Source organism: Panthera pardus, unplaced genomic scaffold (assembly GCF_024362965.1).
Source record: "Panthera pardus isolate Hobbes unplaced genomic scaffold, ASM2436296v1 HiC_scaffold_15, whole genome shotgun sequence".
Lineage (NCBI taxonomy): Eukaryota > Metazoa > Chordata > Mammalia > Carnivora > Felidae > Panthera > Panthera pardus.
In genome coordinates this window covers 74345422-74359737 of record NW_026526710.1, presented here as the reverse complement: position 1 = coordinate 74359737, position 14316 = coordinate 74345422, and the positions used below count along the sequence as shown (strand labels likewise).

Here is a 14316-nt window from a genome sequence, read left to right as displayed (position 1 = left end):
ATCAACATTTCCGTAAGCAAGAAATGGATGGAAAACACCAGTAAGAAGCAAGGGTGACTCCAAAGAGCCCCACTAGGCTGCAGTTCTGGGAACAAGTAGGGATAACATAGGACTGAGGCAGCCTCAATGATCTTTTTTTTTTTTTTTTTTTTTATTCTTGAAAAGATGCCCATATTGCTACAATCTATGATTACAGTGATAGTTTATAGAACGAAGCTGCATGCAAGAGGAGGCCCGTGGAGGTTGACCCAGTCTTGCAGGGAGGATGGCCAGAGGCCAGAAATGCATCCAAACCAGCCTCTAGCTCTTTCACGTTCTCAATGACTTTGTGAAACAGAAGCCCGAGGGAGGTCAAGTGGGATCAACCACAAAACAACCAGAAAGGGAGAAGTGAGTATAAAGATAGAAAAAAATTTTCATGAAATACCCTCTCAAGACCAACCTCCCACAATTACAAAGCATTTGAGGAAAACTAATCTGAGAGCTAACAGACCCAGCAATTGAAGATAACCATTACTAATGAAGTAAAAAATAATGGAGTAATCTAAAAATAACTAAAATATAAACAATGTGTACCCTTACATTGGTTTTCTGAATTGTACCAAAGAGAGGCGTATTACCATATGTCAGTAGACATAACAAATTAAAAACAGACTACAAAAAGTCAATTTAATACTAAATAAACTTTAATCCAAAGAACAGAGAAATAATCAACTATCTTCCTTGAAAGTTTAAAATTTTAGGAACTATTCTTAGAGCATTATTTTAAAAAATAGATGGGTATTTGAAATAGTCTTATCACAGTTGCTTTTGGATGAGATACTGAGAAGAAAAACCAAGTGTTTTAATAAAGCTCCAAGACAAAAATGGTATAATTTACCTCTGATCCTAAACGACTATCTGCTGACATTCGACAAAAAGAAAGTAGAGCTTGGTGGAAAGCAGGAGACAATTTCCTAGAAGAAAAATTGGATGAAAAGGGGACAATACCAAACAGTTACCACTGGCATTTAGAAGGTAAGCTGCACATTATAACTCCCATTCCTGCATTAATCCTGCTCCTCAAATGCCGACTAGATTTTTCAGCCACCAATGACTTGAAGGACACTTCAGCGGAGAATTATACAGGGGAAAAAATTAGCAGTCACTGCTGATCTTAAAATTGTTTGATGTTATGTGAGTGAGCAGCCTGTAAATATCAATGGATCAAACCTGAAGGGTACAGCAGGTCAATGATTATAGAAAGGATTTGCAAAATCTGAAATGAGGACTTTTTTGTCTCCAATTCTCAGTGGTCCCAGAAAGGTAGATAGTGGATACAAGTTGCTGACAGGAATCAAAGTTTTGCGGCCCTATCTAATGATAAAATGATAAACCTCAGTGTTAGAAACCCACATAAAAGAGGGAAAAATTAAAATAAATGAAGCAGAGGTTCAGTCAACATTCAAGGTATTTTGTAAATAAAGTATTTTTTTTTTGTAATTAACAACATTAACTTATTCGTGTTAAATAAATGAGGTTAAAACATTTATATTTCTAAAAAGACACTAGTTTCTATGTAGTAGTGTTCATAAAACATGACTGAGCTGTACTTCATGTGCTCAATCCACAAAGGGATAACACTAAAAGTTACAAAACGGAGCTTATTTAGTATACGCTACAAAGTGGCATTCAGTAATTTCTATGATGACAGTTACAGTAATGTACCAAATTTGAGTCTATTTGCTCATTTATGTTCCTTTTCCTGTATTCTTTCAGGAGACTCTCCATAATCCATTGAATTGCCCAAGCCGGAAACCACAAATCAGCCTTTATCTCTCCCTTTCTTTTAACCTCAAATCCAACCAAGCTTTTACCTTTTATCTAAAATTCTACCCGCTTCTTTCTAGTACAAGTCAGGCTCAATCGTTTCTTACCTGGATTCTTCCAACGGATGCTCTGTTGGTCTTCTTTCTACCAGTCTTGCTACCTTCCAATCACCTCTACCTCAGAGGACTCTCTAAAACTTAGATACCATCATGTCCCATGAGGTAAAATGGCTTATATGTCTTAGTCTCTGCTTAAACCTTACTAGCTTCTTCTTAGGTCCCCAAACGTGCGGTATTCTCCTCTCCTCCCTGAGAGGGAACACCCTTCCTCCTACCTCTTTGTCTGGTTAACTCCTACTTGGTTGTTAGGTCTCAGGTTAGACACTTCTTCCCTGAAACCTTTCCTGCTCTGATGACTAGCTTAGGTGCCCTGATTGTGTGTTCCCAAAGCAAGCTGCACTTCTCTTATATTACTATTTTTCATACTTTATTATGATTGTCTGATTGCTCATCTCTCACACTATAAGGTTTGTGACTGAAGGGATCACAGCATGTTTTGCCTTCCACTATATTCTTTGTTGATACCACCTGGCACATAGTTAGTTAAGGGCTAAAAAAATTAGTTGAACAAACTGAACGACCATCTTTCTCTAGGAAGTGGCTTTGGCATATCAAAAGAAACAAACGGAAGTACTCCTAAATACTAAAGAACTACTACAAATGCCATTATGGTTGCATATCATAACAGATTTTTATGACTCTATCTTACCCTACTAGAAAAAAAATGTACCTTGAGAACTGAGCCATATCTACTTCAACTCTGTAACCTCCCTTATACCTAAAGAAAAAGTATGGCTAGTGGGTATACAAAAGGTTGTGGCTCATCAGTGGAAAGATTTTCTTAAAAAAATAAAATACAAAAATCACATACTTCTTACTAACAATGAGTAAAGTCTAAAAGAAATCAGTCATGCTTTCCTATTATACCCCAATATTAGGTGTAATATCCATCTATTCAATAGGAAGAGGAGGGGTGCCTAGGTGGCTCAGTTAGTTAAGCGTCACTCTTGGTTTCAGCTCTGGTCATGATCTCACGGTTCATGAGTTCAAGCCCTGCACTGGGCTCTGTGCTAACAGTGCAGAGCCTGCTTGGGATTCTCTCTCTCTCTCTCTCTCTCTCTCTCTCTCTCTCTCAATCTCTCTCTGCCCCTCCCTGGCTTGCTTGCTCTCTCTCTCTCAAAAATAAATAAATAAACTATAAAAAAAAAATAGGGAGAGGAAGCATGACTGTGTGGTTCAGAATACACCATAGGATATTTGTGAGGATTAAATAAATTAGGATACATAAAGAATTTAGAACTGTGCCTAAAATATAAAAAAGAGTATAGTAAATATTCTTTTCTTTAACGTTTTTGTTTGTTTGTTTGTTTGTTTTATTTTTGAGACAGAGAGAGACAGAGCATGAATGGGGGAGGGTCAGAGAGAGGGAGACACAGAATCTGAAACAGGTTCCAGGCTCTGAGCTGTCAGCACAGAGCCCGACGCGGGGCTCGAACTCACGGACCGTGAGATCATGACCTGAGCTGAAGTCGGCCACTTAACCGACTGAGCCACCCAGGCGCCCCGTAAATATTCTTTTCTTAAAATGACTTTTTCATATTACAACCTGAAAACATTTTTAATTATATTCTCTCCTCCACTGGAAAACCTGGATCGTAAAAGGGCAGGTGCCATTATTTTCTCATCAAAGTTCAATCACTGAGACCCAACAAAAATTAAATGAAACAAGAGGATATTAATAATACAATATTAGTAATGGGAGCAGACACAGGAGAAAGGACTAGGAGCAGAAACAATTCCCCTATTTACATTGGTAACTGTAACACCAACAGCTCATACTGAGTCTGTTAATGACTGGATAGAGAAAAGGTAAAAATCAACCACTACCAGTGCTTAAAGCACATAGAACATACACATTATTTTATGAGTTTAAGTACTTGGCTAAGATAGAAGCTACTCCATTTATGTTTTAATCCTCTTTAATATAATTTCACTTAGTAATGACTTTGTGATAGGTTTTTTTTGTTGTTGTTTGGTTTTTTTGAGACATGTACTTTGCTATGTGTTCATTTCATGACAAATGTAAAAACTCATACACGTGACCTGCAAAATAAACAATGAAGCTCCTCCAGTTTGGCAAGAAACAAAATACATGAAAGATGCACTTCAAGACACAGGATGCATACTAACCTATTGGGTTTATCAAAATGGACTGTGTTTTTACTTGATGGAGAAGAAGAGGGCATTTCTTCTCTTTCTCTCCTGGGGAGAGAACTTGGGAAATTCTCCTTAGGAATAGAGGAATCCACTTCATCTGATTTTGAGAGATGGATATCCTTGTCTTTTTCCTTGTCTGAACTATTTATAACTGGATTCTGTCCAGTGTCTTCAGAGTCTTTATGATCCAAAGAAGGCTGAACAGAGTCACAAACCACTGGGATGGCAAAGTGTTCATTTTTGAGGAAGTCCATTTCACTGTAGAAAGAAAGAGAAATTATCAGAGAACAAGTATATTTCTTAAAACTTTGGCAATAGCATAAACCTCGTAATAGATTTAATTCATTAAACATATAACATATTAATAGAATATTGGTTGGCAACTGATTAATCTTTTCTGTACCATATACACGAATGCTTCATATACCTAAAAGTATAGCTACAAACTCAATGAAGCATAAAAATGGCCTTATAAACTCTGCTTTGAACTGGCACTTTTCTGTATTTGCAAAATGGGAAAAACTGCATCCAACCCACAGGATTACAAGAAGGATTAATGAGATAATCTGTGGGAAATATTTACAACATTAGTGTGAGGGAGTTATTAATACTGACACAACTAATAAACACTACCTTATTCCTTGGTTCCAAGAGTTAATCAATTATATGATTACTACAATTACTTAATAACTTTTGCAGGGGGTGGGGGGAAGAAGATATTAAATATATAAAGCAATTAAAAGACATTTTTTCAGAAGTATTAGAATATGAAAAATTATGTCTTACAACTGAAATGTTATCTTATATATTTATATAACGTGCCAATTTCTTTTAAATCTTTAAGAGATTTTTTAGAAATGATGATTAAGTACTAACCTTTCAAGTCTTCTGATTTGCTCCATCAAAGACCATTTCTCACTATTTAATAAACTAATTTTATCTTCTAATTTCTGTACTAGCAAGGAGTTCTAAAATCAAAATGGGAGAAAAACAGAAACTCAAGATCTCATAGCATGCTTTGACACAGTTTAAAAACTTTTTGTGGACTTGACTAGTTAGTTAGTATTACTCACCTCTACAGTCTGAGGAGTTTCAAGGCTTGGAGGAAGGTTGCCTAAAACTGGTGTAAGAGCCTCTAATTCATCCTCTTCTACACCACTGGCCACATCCACAAGATCTTTCCCCGTCACCTGATGGTTTCCAAAATCTCGGTAGAGTTGCAGTAAGTCTGGAGGTTTTGGAATGTTTAATCCTACATCATCCCATAGTTCAAAATCCTAAAAGATAAATAATAACAACATTAAAAAAAAACTATGATGAAATTTTATCCTGCATTTTTGAGATTCATTTTATTCCTTACAGGCTAGTATCTTGAAAACCCAACATAATCATAATGTTGTTGTAAGGTCAAAGGGTAAGGTCCAAGTAGGTAAACAACACTGTTAACTTATTTTACATCTATCTTCCACTGTCTAATATTATTCTTGTAAGTTTCTCGATGTTCTAGGTAAACAGGTTTAACTGTTTTAGATGTCAAATTGTTGCACATTTTATGAAATCTTTTTATGAAATCTCTTAAAAACGTTAACTCTTAACTTTTAAATTGCGTTAATTTTCAACTTATAAAATATACTTAAATATTTGCATGAAATCATAGAACGTGTCTACATGAAGAAAATCTTAGTTCATAAATTGTACCCATTATTTACAAGTAAACTCATTGATGGCATTAATTTTGTTCTTCCTTTATTATTCTAAACTACATAAATTTAGTGTAATCTCTGGTGGGTAAGCAAGCAATTTAATCTGCTTGCTTTCTTGTTATAGCTGTTTGAATCTAATTTATATTATTTTTCTTAAAAAATTTTTTTCTAAGTTTATTTATTTATTTTGAGAGAGAGAGAGTGTGCACAAGTGGGGTAGGGGCAGAGAGACAGAGGGAGAGAGAATTCCAAGCAGGCCTTGCAATATTAGCACAGCGCGACGCGCAGCTGGAACTCGTGAACCATGAGATCCTGACCTAAGCAGAGATCAAGAGTTGGATGCTTAATTGACTGAGCCACCCAGGTGCCCCTAATCTAATTTATATTATTAAAAATGCTTTCAACAATTTTCAGAATCCAAATAGCTCCTCTTTGGTTTGCTGTACATAAAGCATTCTCTTGAATTCAGTCTCACACAATTTTATTACTAAAGTACAAAAAGGCATAGCACCTCAAGCATTCTAAGGGCAAAGATTTTTTTGAAGAGCTTTATAAAATTCCAGAGTAATCAATCACATGCAAATATACTGTCCTATCATTCTTTCTCTAATACATCAAAATTTAGTACTAATTTGGTATCTTGTAACTTATTTATTTATAATTTATTTGGGAAACCTTCTTTGAGAAACTATGCCATATTCATCTGAATGTTCTAAATGTGATACTCATTCCTTTGAGACTTTATTTGAATAATGACAATAGCCATTATTGACGTTTAAATCTGAAGCAGATATAAGGCAGGTATTAAAAGTGGGGGCTCTGGAGAAATCAGACTCAAGTATGAAATTCCTGTCTCCATTTATTACTGTTATAAATTAACTGGAAACTTAAACATATCATCTGTAAAATGGGTATACTTACCTCTGAGGATTTTTGTAAGGATAAAATAAAATGTATATTAAGGTCTTAACACAGTGCTTGGCTTACAACAAGAACTAAACAAATTTAAGCTTTAAAAAAATTATTAAATGACTATTGCACATATGATTCAAATGTCCATTCATCCATCTATATTCAACAAACATTTACTGGATATCTACCAGGTGTTTAGAAAAAGGAATAAAATATTGTTGCCATTCAGGGGCTTTCACCATGCAAGAGTGAGGACATAAAGAATCATATGTACTATAATTAAAGAACTGTCAAGAATTGAGAGAGGAGAAAGTTTCTATCTTGAGGCAGAAGGAAAGATCTTGGAAAGGTGATGACCTGTGTGCACTCTCATGGAAAAGGTTTAGGTATTTACAAGGCACATGGCAACAAGGGGACAGGGGAACTAATTGTATTTCAGTGACAAGGGGAAAGAACGAACAAAAGCACAAAACTCCGAAGGAACCAGATATGCTGAGGGGGATGCCAGCCCTTCTGTTTGGCAAGATTATAATAAACAGGCGAAAGCTAATTTTGGTGAGGCAGGTGGAGGATAAGCTGAAACAAAAGTTGAGAGTGCTTTGGAGTTTAGAATTGATAAGGAAGGATTTAAAGTAGTAGGCAGGAGATGGCTGACGTGAAAACAGAGCTGTTCGGAAGGCGGAGATCTTAATAAGATGAAATGGATGTAGTGGGAGCAAGACAGTGACAAAGTGGAGTGTGGCAATGGGAGGATGACCAAAAGAATACCCGACTGTGTGGGTGCACAAGTGTCTGGTAACTAGCATTATAGAAGTTTACTGTATGACTTCTAGAAAACTAAAGAAACTAGGTAAAAAAGAAAGTAAGTACGTTGTAAGTGAAAAAGGAAACAAATCATTGTCCAAAAAAAAAAAAAAGTAATTGTACCTGATCATCATTTTCATCTGAAAAGGTTATTGATGTAAGCTTGTAGTTATTCTTCAATAAAAATTCATTGACTAAGAAGTTTAGAGCTCTCTTTTCAAGAGGTTTGATTGGTTCCTACAGACAAAATAAAAGATACAATACTATAAGCGTCCTTCCATCAATACTTGTGCTACCATTTTATGTGGAAGATACTTTTAGGTCTGTCATTCACCCACCTGAATTTCAGGACTTGATTTGTAATTTTTTCGTTCCTGTAAAGGAACTTCATGTTCTGGTGGAAGAAAATATAAATAATACTTTACTACTTTACATTTGAAAATATCTCAGCTACTTCTACATCGTCAAAGTAGAAAAAGTCTCAAAAAAGTTTTATGTACACCACCTGCAGCCTTTGTCAGGTTGGCTCGGAGGGCCTGAATGGTCTCCTTGGCTTTCCGTAGTTCAAACTCCAGGACTGGACAGGGATTTGGAATAAACACACACAGGCATCCAACCAAGAAAGGGGAAACAAAAATAAAAAAATAAAAAGCAAGGATGGGTATGAAAAAAAAATACAATCTGTATTGAAAACAGAAAGCATGCAATCTTTATGAAATTTGTGAACGCATGCAGCAGAGTTGGTTTGCAAGCAAACTGGTGAATGTTTTCCATAGTTTTAGAATTCAGGGGGATTGTTGATCAAATGTTCTAGCTGTCTGACAAGGAATGGCTCTATTTAAAAATAAAATCTATGGCATACTCTCATTTAGGTAAATAAAAATAGTAGTCGTCTGGGTGCCTGTACTTCCCTCACTGGAGGTAAGAAAATGCAACGGAACGTTTTCAGGTGACATAGTTTAGGGGAAAAGACAAAAACTTAGATCAAGTCCAAGAAAATATACTTAAAAAAAAAGTTAAGGGTATTTTTAAATGCATTATATAGAATAATGTTATAAATCAATATACAGAAACATTAGTGAATATATCCCTTCATTAAGATATTGAAGAAATACGGTTTAAATATTTAACAAATGTTGTCATAGCTGTAAGTTTTTCTACCAGCAAATGTCTGTTTTCTACAAACAAGCATAGATATGTTAAACACATATCTCAAAAAATGTTCCTATGGGTTTTAGGTTTCATTTAAAGCCAAAGGGTGGAAACAGTTTGTCTTTCAATTTTTACTTAAGACCATTCTAAAGTAAATGTGTTAATTCTAAATGCAGAGTACCTAAGGATACTAAGTAAAATTAGGTAGGATTTCAAAGTTTCTGATAACTCTCCAAATAGATATCTCTTCATGTTAAGAGATACTAACTAATGAAACTCAAAGATTTCTCTTGTTATTGATAAGATAAACATGAATCTGAGGAAACATTTTTAAAAGCTCTTTAAAATGTTTCATCATAAGCAAGATTTCACTATATGTGTCGTTACTGGGAACTGTCTTTAAAATACATAAATATTGCTCTGAAGAAAAAGCAAGCTTAACTGCGGGGGGAGAAGCCATTTCCATGAAGTAAAGCTCTGGGAAAATTAAGTGATCTTTGTCACAACTAGATATTTAAAAATTATAGTATTTAAATAGTTCTGCATAAAATCCAGCAAATTAAAAAATTTAAAGATGGCAAGTTTTTCCTGATTGGCTAATAAACAGAAAAAGAAGATGGCAATGAGATGCTCTCAGAGACAATACAGCTATAAAAATATATGGAAAAATTAGGATTCACTCAGTTTGCATATTTCCATTAAAAACTTAAGATGTAATTGAATCACATCTAGTACATGAAGGCCAATTATTTTGATGCACAGAACTTCACTGCAGCAACATGAAAGCACAACTAAAAGTCAGATGACATGTATGTTACTTCTTTTTTGGTAGTTAGCAATGCTGATCTGCAAACATTTCTGTGCAACAAAGTTAAAACATTTTTCCTAAAACTTACACTTCTGGAAACAGAGTTTGTGTTTAAAATCCGAATGCACACTTTCAGTGTGTAAGTACAAAACAGGTTTAATTTCAAAGCTCTAGGTAACTGATTTGGATCTAAAAATACTTAACTATGCCTTAAGTAAAATCAGTATATGTATTATGCTTTCAGTATCACTTACAATTTACTAAGACATATTACAGAACAATTGCAGATCAGAAATGCCTGCACCAGAATGATAGAAATATGAAAAAAATAAATTAAAAAAAAAGGTTAAAACACAAACTGTGAAAAACTCAAATTCAATTGGTGAAAAGTTTAGGTGACTAAGAGCAAAACATTGAATGATCAAGGCACAGAAAGCCAGAAAAACCCATGTCAGACGGCAAGAATTTATATTTTTATGCACATCTACAAATACATTGCCAAATGTCACTAAAAGTTACCAATGCTTTGAAAAGATAGTGCTTATCAAAATGAATTCACTCTGCTGCATGTTTCTTAATATACAATATAGACTTTGAAAGACAAAGGCATATATATTTGAAGCTATAGGACATTTCTATAAAGGCACAGTATGATCAAGTAATTGCAGTTACATGAGAAAGTTTCACAAGAAAGTCTAAATAATTATATTTACACATATACGAATTTGTCTCTTCTTTATTAAAAAACACTGGATTAAAGCTTAAAATTAAATATTCTATAAAGAGATAAATTGTACCAAAAGAGATACATTGTACCAAATAACCTCCAAGTATTTTTCACATATTTTAATTCTTCATAAAAATGTTTGAGGATGTTTATGTTTGTAAACAAACAAACAAACAAACAACAACAAGAACAACAGAAAAACACTGTAGGAACCAACTACCAACCTGCTCACTCCACTATCTCAAATCCTCTACGAGTAGCCTAACCCTACTGAAGGCAACTTTATTGGAACTAAAGTAGTAAGTGCAAAGGTATAGGTATATTCTAATATTACATATTACAATCTTACCAAAATAATTAATGATTGCCAGTATAAACAACTCTAGAGTGGTTGTAACTGCTCTTTACCAACGAGGGTTGGAGTACCGGTATTCTACCAGAGGTATCTGAGTGCTGCAAGATCATGTTCTCATGACTTTACATAAAGGTAAAATGTTAAATTTCAAAGCAGAAAAAAAAAAAAATCAATCCTTTGTGGCCCAATCAATGTATCACTATGTATCACAAATATATTGAAATATTTGCTAGTCTAGGATATTTTGGCACAGAACTCAAAATATTAATTTAGAAAATTTTTTCCATAACTCTGATATAACTCTGATCAGAGTCAAGTATTTCTTCATTCCTGTTCCTGTTCATTGTTGAAGAGTCCCAATCAACAGGGCTGAGCCAAGGTCCTTGCCATGGTAGACATGAAACAGTCTTCTTTCAAGTCAGAATTTCCTGGTTTATTTTTTTTTTCAAAGAGATTTGACTTCATAATAAAATACCACTTCCCCTTTTTTTTTAATGTTTATTTATTTTTGAGAGAGAGCATGAACAAGCTGGGGGGCGGGGGGGGGGGGGCAGAAGGAGAGGGAGAGAGAGAATCCCAAGCAGGCTCCATGGTATCAACACAAAGCCGGACATGGGGCTCAAACCCACGAACCGTGAGATCATGACATGTGCCAAAGTTGGACGCTCAACTGACTGAGCCAGGTACCACAACTATTTCCCCATTTTTATTACTTATTTTATTATCCCAGGAACAGTTCTAAGAAATAGGAAAATTCTTTTAAGAATATGAGTTAAAATACAAATCTATTCCTAAAATGATACAAAAATCGTAAGGCAGTACCATCACTACCCCTCCGGGGTTTAGAGATTTCTCCCTGCCTATTATAAACGTCAGAAAGGAATACTACTTACTGTTAGACAAGACTAGTAGATAGTGAAAAATAAATGAATGGAAGCAAGACGCAATCTCCATAGTTTATAAACATTTAGTTTTCTGTTCATCCTAGTGAGAACCTGCTCAGGTTCTCTCATAGAATCCTCTGTCACTCATCCCAAAGCTGATGTTTTTCAGGGTACTATCTTTGGTCCTTTTCTTACCCTACATACCCCACTGGATTGATATTTATTTACTCTTATGGTTTTAACTGTGACAACTACTCCGAAGATTCAAAAATCTTTAAACCTTTTCCCAAAGATACAGTCCTACCTAATTATCTCGAGGACATGCCCACCTGAATGTCTCATAGGTTTTGAATTTGATTCTATCTAAATGAATTTCATCCTCCTCTCAAATCTGCTCTCCTTCTTCCTCCTGCAGCCTCTCTCCATTAATGGCACCACTATCTATCCAGATGCCCAAACAGGAAACCTGGAGATTACTCTTCACTTATCCCTTGTGCTTACTCAGTCCACATTTATTAAATGTCCAAGCCATATTATTTCCAACCCTTGAATAACCCTTTAAAAAGCTATTCACCTCAATTGTCTCTGCAATTGTCCTAGTTCAGACCTTTATGACTTATCATATAAATTACAACACCCTAGGGGTGCCCAGGCGGCTCAGGTCAGTTCAGCATCTAACTCTTGATTTCAGCTCAGGTCATGATCTCACAGTTGGGAGATCAAGTCCCATGTCGGGCTCCGTGCTCATCGTATAGCATACTCGGGATTCTCTCTCTCTGCCCCTCCCCAGCTCGTTCTTCCCTCTCTCTCAAGTAAATAAACTTAAAAAAAATCATAACACCCTATAACCATATTAAAAGCTTGTTGCCTTTAAAGCCTTGTTGGAGCATCTATCCCATTTCAAATCACGCAAAATCATAAAGATTTAAGTAAGGCTCAAAATAAGAGAAACAAAATGTATTACTAATAGGAAGTATAGATATCTGTACCACGAGAGAAATACATAAGAAAGAGACAAATGGGCTTATTTAATCTGGTAAATCTGGATATGTATTCTGCAGGCCAAGAGTTAAGGGATGAGAGGGCTATTGATGCTCCTTCTTCGTCAGGGAACAGGCCAGGTTATTTCCCAGGCAAAAATCAGATCATTTTAGAATGTATACTAGATTATGTAAGCTTTGTAAAGGCTTCAAATGTCTACTTTGTTGGTTATTGTTAACAGAACAGCATAATACCTTGAGTAGAGTAAGCACTCCACAAATATTAGTTGAATGAATGGATATTCAGAGACTCTGATGCTAAAAGACAGATCATGTGAAACTGAGACAGGGTTATCCATGGTTCCAAAATTAACAAGGTCCTTACCACACTCTCTAAAGTACTGAATATTTATTTATATTACAGATACGGACATTTTCAGGACCAATTCCTTGACAGCAGAAACTTTATTTCATGCTTCTATATCTAGTGCCTAACACATAGCAGATGCTTAGAATGTCTAAAATAAACTTTAAAATGGCAGTCTCAACATTTAAAATAGACATGTCCCTTGCTATCTTTAAGAAAACTTGAAAAGTTAAGGGGTGCACTGTATACGTACTAACACTATATTTCTTTAATAACATACAGAACACTAAGGTTAATAAGCTCATTTTGGTTTGGTGTCTACTACTTTTTAAATCATTTTTATGTGAAAATTTACACTTCTAAATTCAGAAATGGAAAATATTTAAAATGAAAAGCTTTTTAAAAATTTACTTCTTTTAAAAGAAAATGGCTATGTTGAAATCATCTTGTATGGGAAAGACATGATTCTGCTATCCATATGAATGTACAGATGGGTTAAAGTGACAGGCTGATAATAAAAGATATATCGTGGGCTCTGGAATAAAAACGTATGTCCTGATCCCTTATCATACAGAGGCTACTGGGCAAATCTGTTAATCGTGATGAGCCTCAGTTTTCTGATCTATAAAATAAGGATATCATGACCTATTCTTCAGGACTGTTAACAAGCTTAAATAAATAAAATATTTTACACAAAGCACTCCAGCACAGTGCCTGGCACAGAGCAGACGCTCAAGAAACATTAGTTCATTTTGAGATGTCTTCCTCTTTGGAGAAAACCTATACAGACTTGAAAAAATAACCAGGTTTTTAAACTTAGGAAAAGGATGGTAAGAATGATGCTGAAAATGAACTCAAATCGATACCTGTGTCACCTATAAACTCCTTCTGCCCAAGATGAGTATAGAAAAATTTAATAAAGACATTTCTGTTCTTTCATAGTGAGGTTTACATGGGAACCAGTCACAGATGACAGAATCTTTTCTGGATTATTGGTCTTTTGATAAGCTTTTTAGTTACTACCAATGATTAGCAAAGAGTCAAAAATCTTTTTGAAAATGGGAACTGTGATTAATTGAAACTTTTTCATAAAGTGTCACCCACATATCACATACTAGGTTCAATAATAGGCAATGGTACAAAAGCTAGGTCTAAATGCTACTCTCTTGTAACACATGTTTTCCTTCCCTTTTCCAATGAAGATGAAAGATAGCATTTATTTCCATATTAGCACTGTATAATGATCAAAAATTACCTTATCTCCCCAAACCTAGACACAGAGTATAATCTGTAGATTAAAACTACAAGGTCAAAACCACCATGTATTTACAACATTTCATTCTTAGTTATGTTTGGTTATATAACATTTTGCTTTTACATCAATGTTTCCCCTAAACAGAAACACTAAAATACCTAAATAATGAGAATAATGATGAACCCCTTAAATCTGACTAAATCTAAAATTTAGGTTTTCGAAATTAAAGGAAATAAGATAATTATGTGATCAATTTTGGGGTAGGAGTTACTTTCTAATTACAT

At 34.8% G+C, this 14316-nt stretch overlaps 1 protein-coding gene across 9 annotated transcripts in view; it reads right to left on the bottom strand.

Annotated features, from left to right (window-relative positions):
- Nucleotides 1-14316, bottom strand: part of RELCH (RAB11 binding and LisH domain, coiled-coil and HEAT repeat containing) — a 114162-nt gene that overhangs the window by 73318 nt on the left and 26528 nt on the right. For 7 of the 9 annotated variants that reach the window (XM_053902798.1, XM_019463850.2, XM_019463845.2 and 4 more), the window contains exons 3-9: nucleotides 8010-8081; nucleotides 7843-7898; nucleotides 7628-7741; nucleotides 5159-5362; nucleotides 4962-5053; nucleotides 4059-4343; nucleotides 881-956 (exon numbers count right to left, since the gene is read on the bottom strand). In XM_053902798.1, the coding sequence (XP_053758773.1) occupies nucleotides 881-956; nucleotides 4059-4343; nucleotides 4962-5053; nucleotides 5159-5362; nucleotides 7628-7741; nucleotides 7843-7898; nucleotides 8010-8081 (899 nt within the window). The remainder of the gene's footprint in view (nucleotides 1-880; nucleotides 957-4058; nucleotides 4344-4961; nucleotides 5054-5158; nucleotides 5363-7627; nucleotides 7742-7842; nucleotides 7899-8009; nucleotides 8082-14316) is intronic. The other 2 variants (XM_019463851.2, XM_019463852.2) reach the window with 1 other exon arrangement.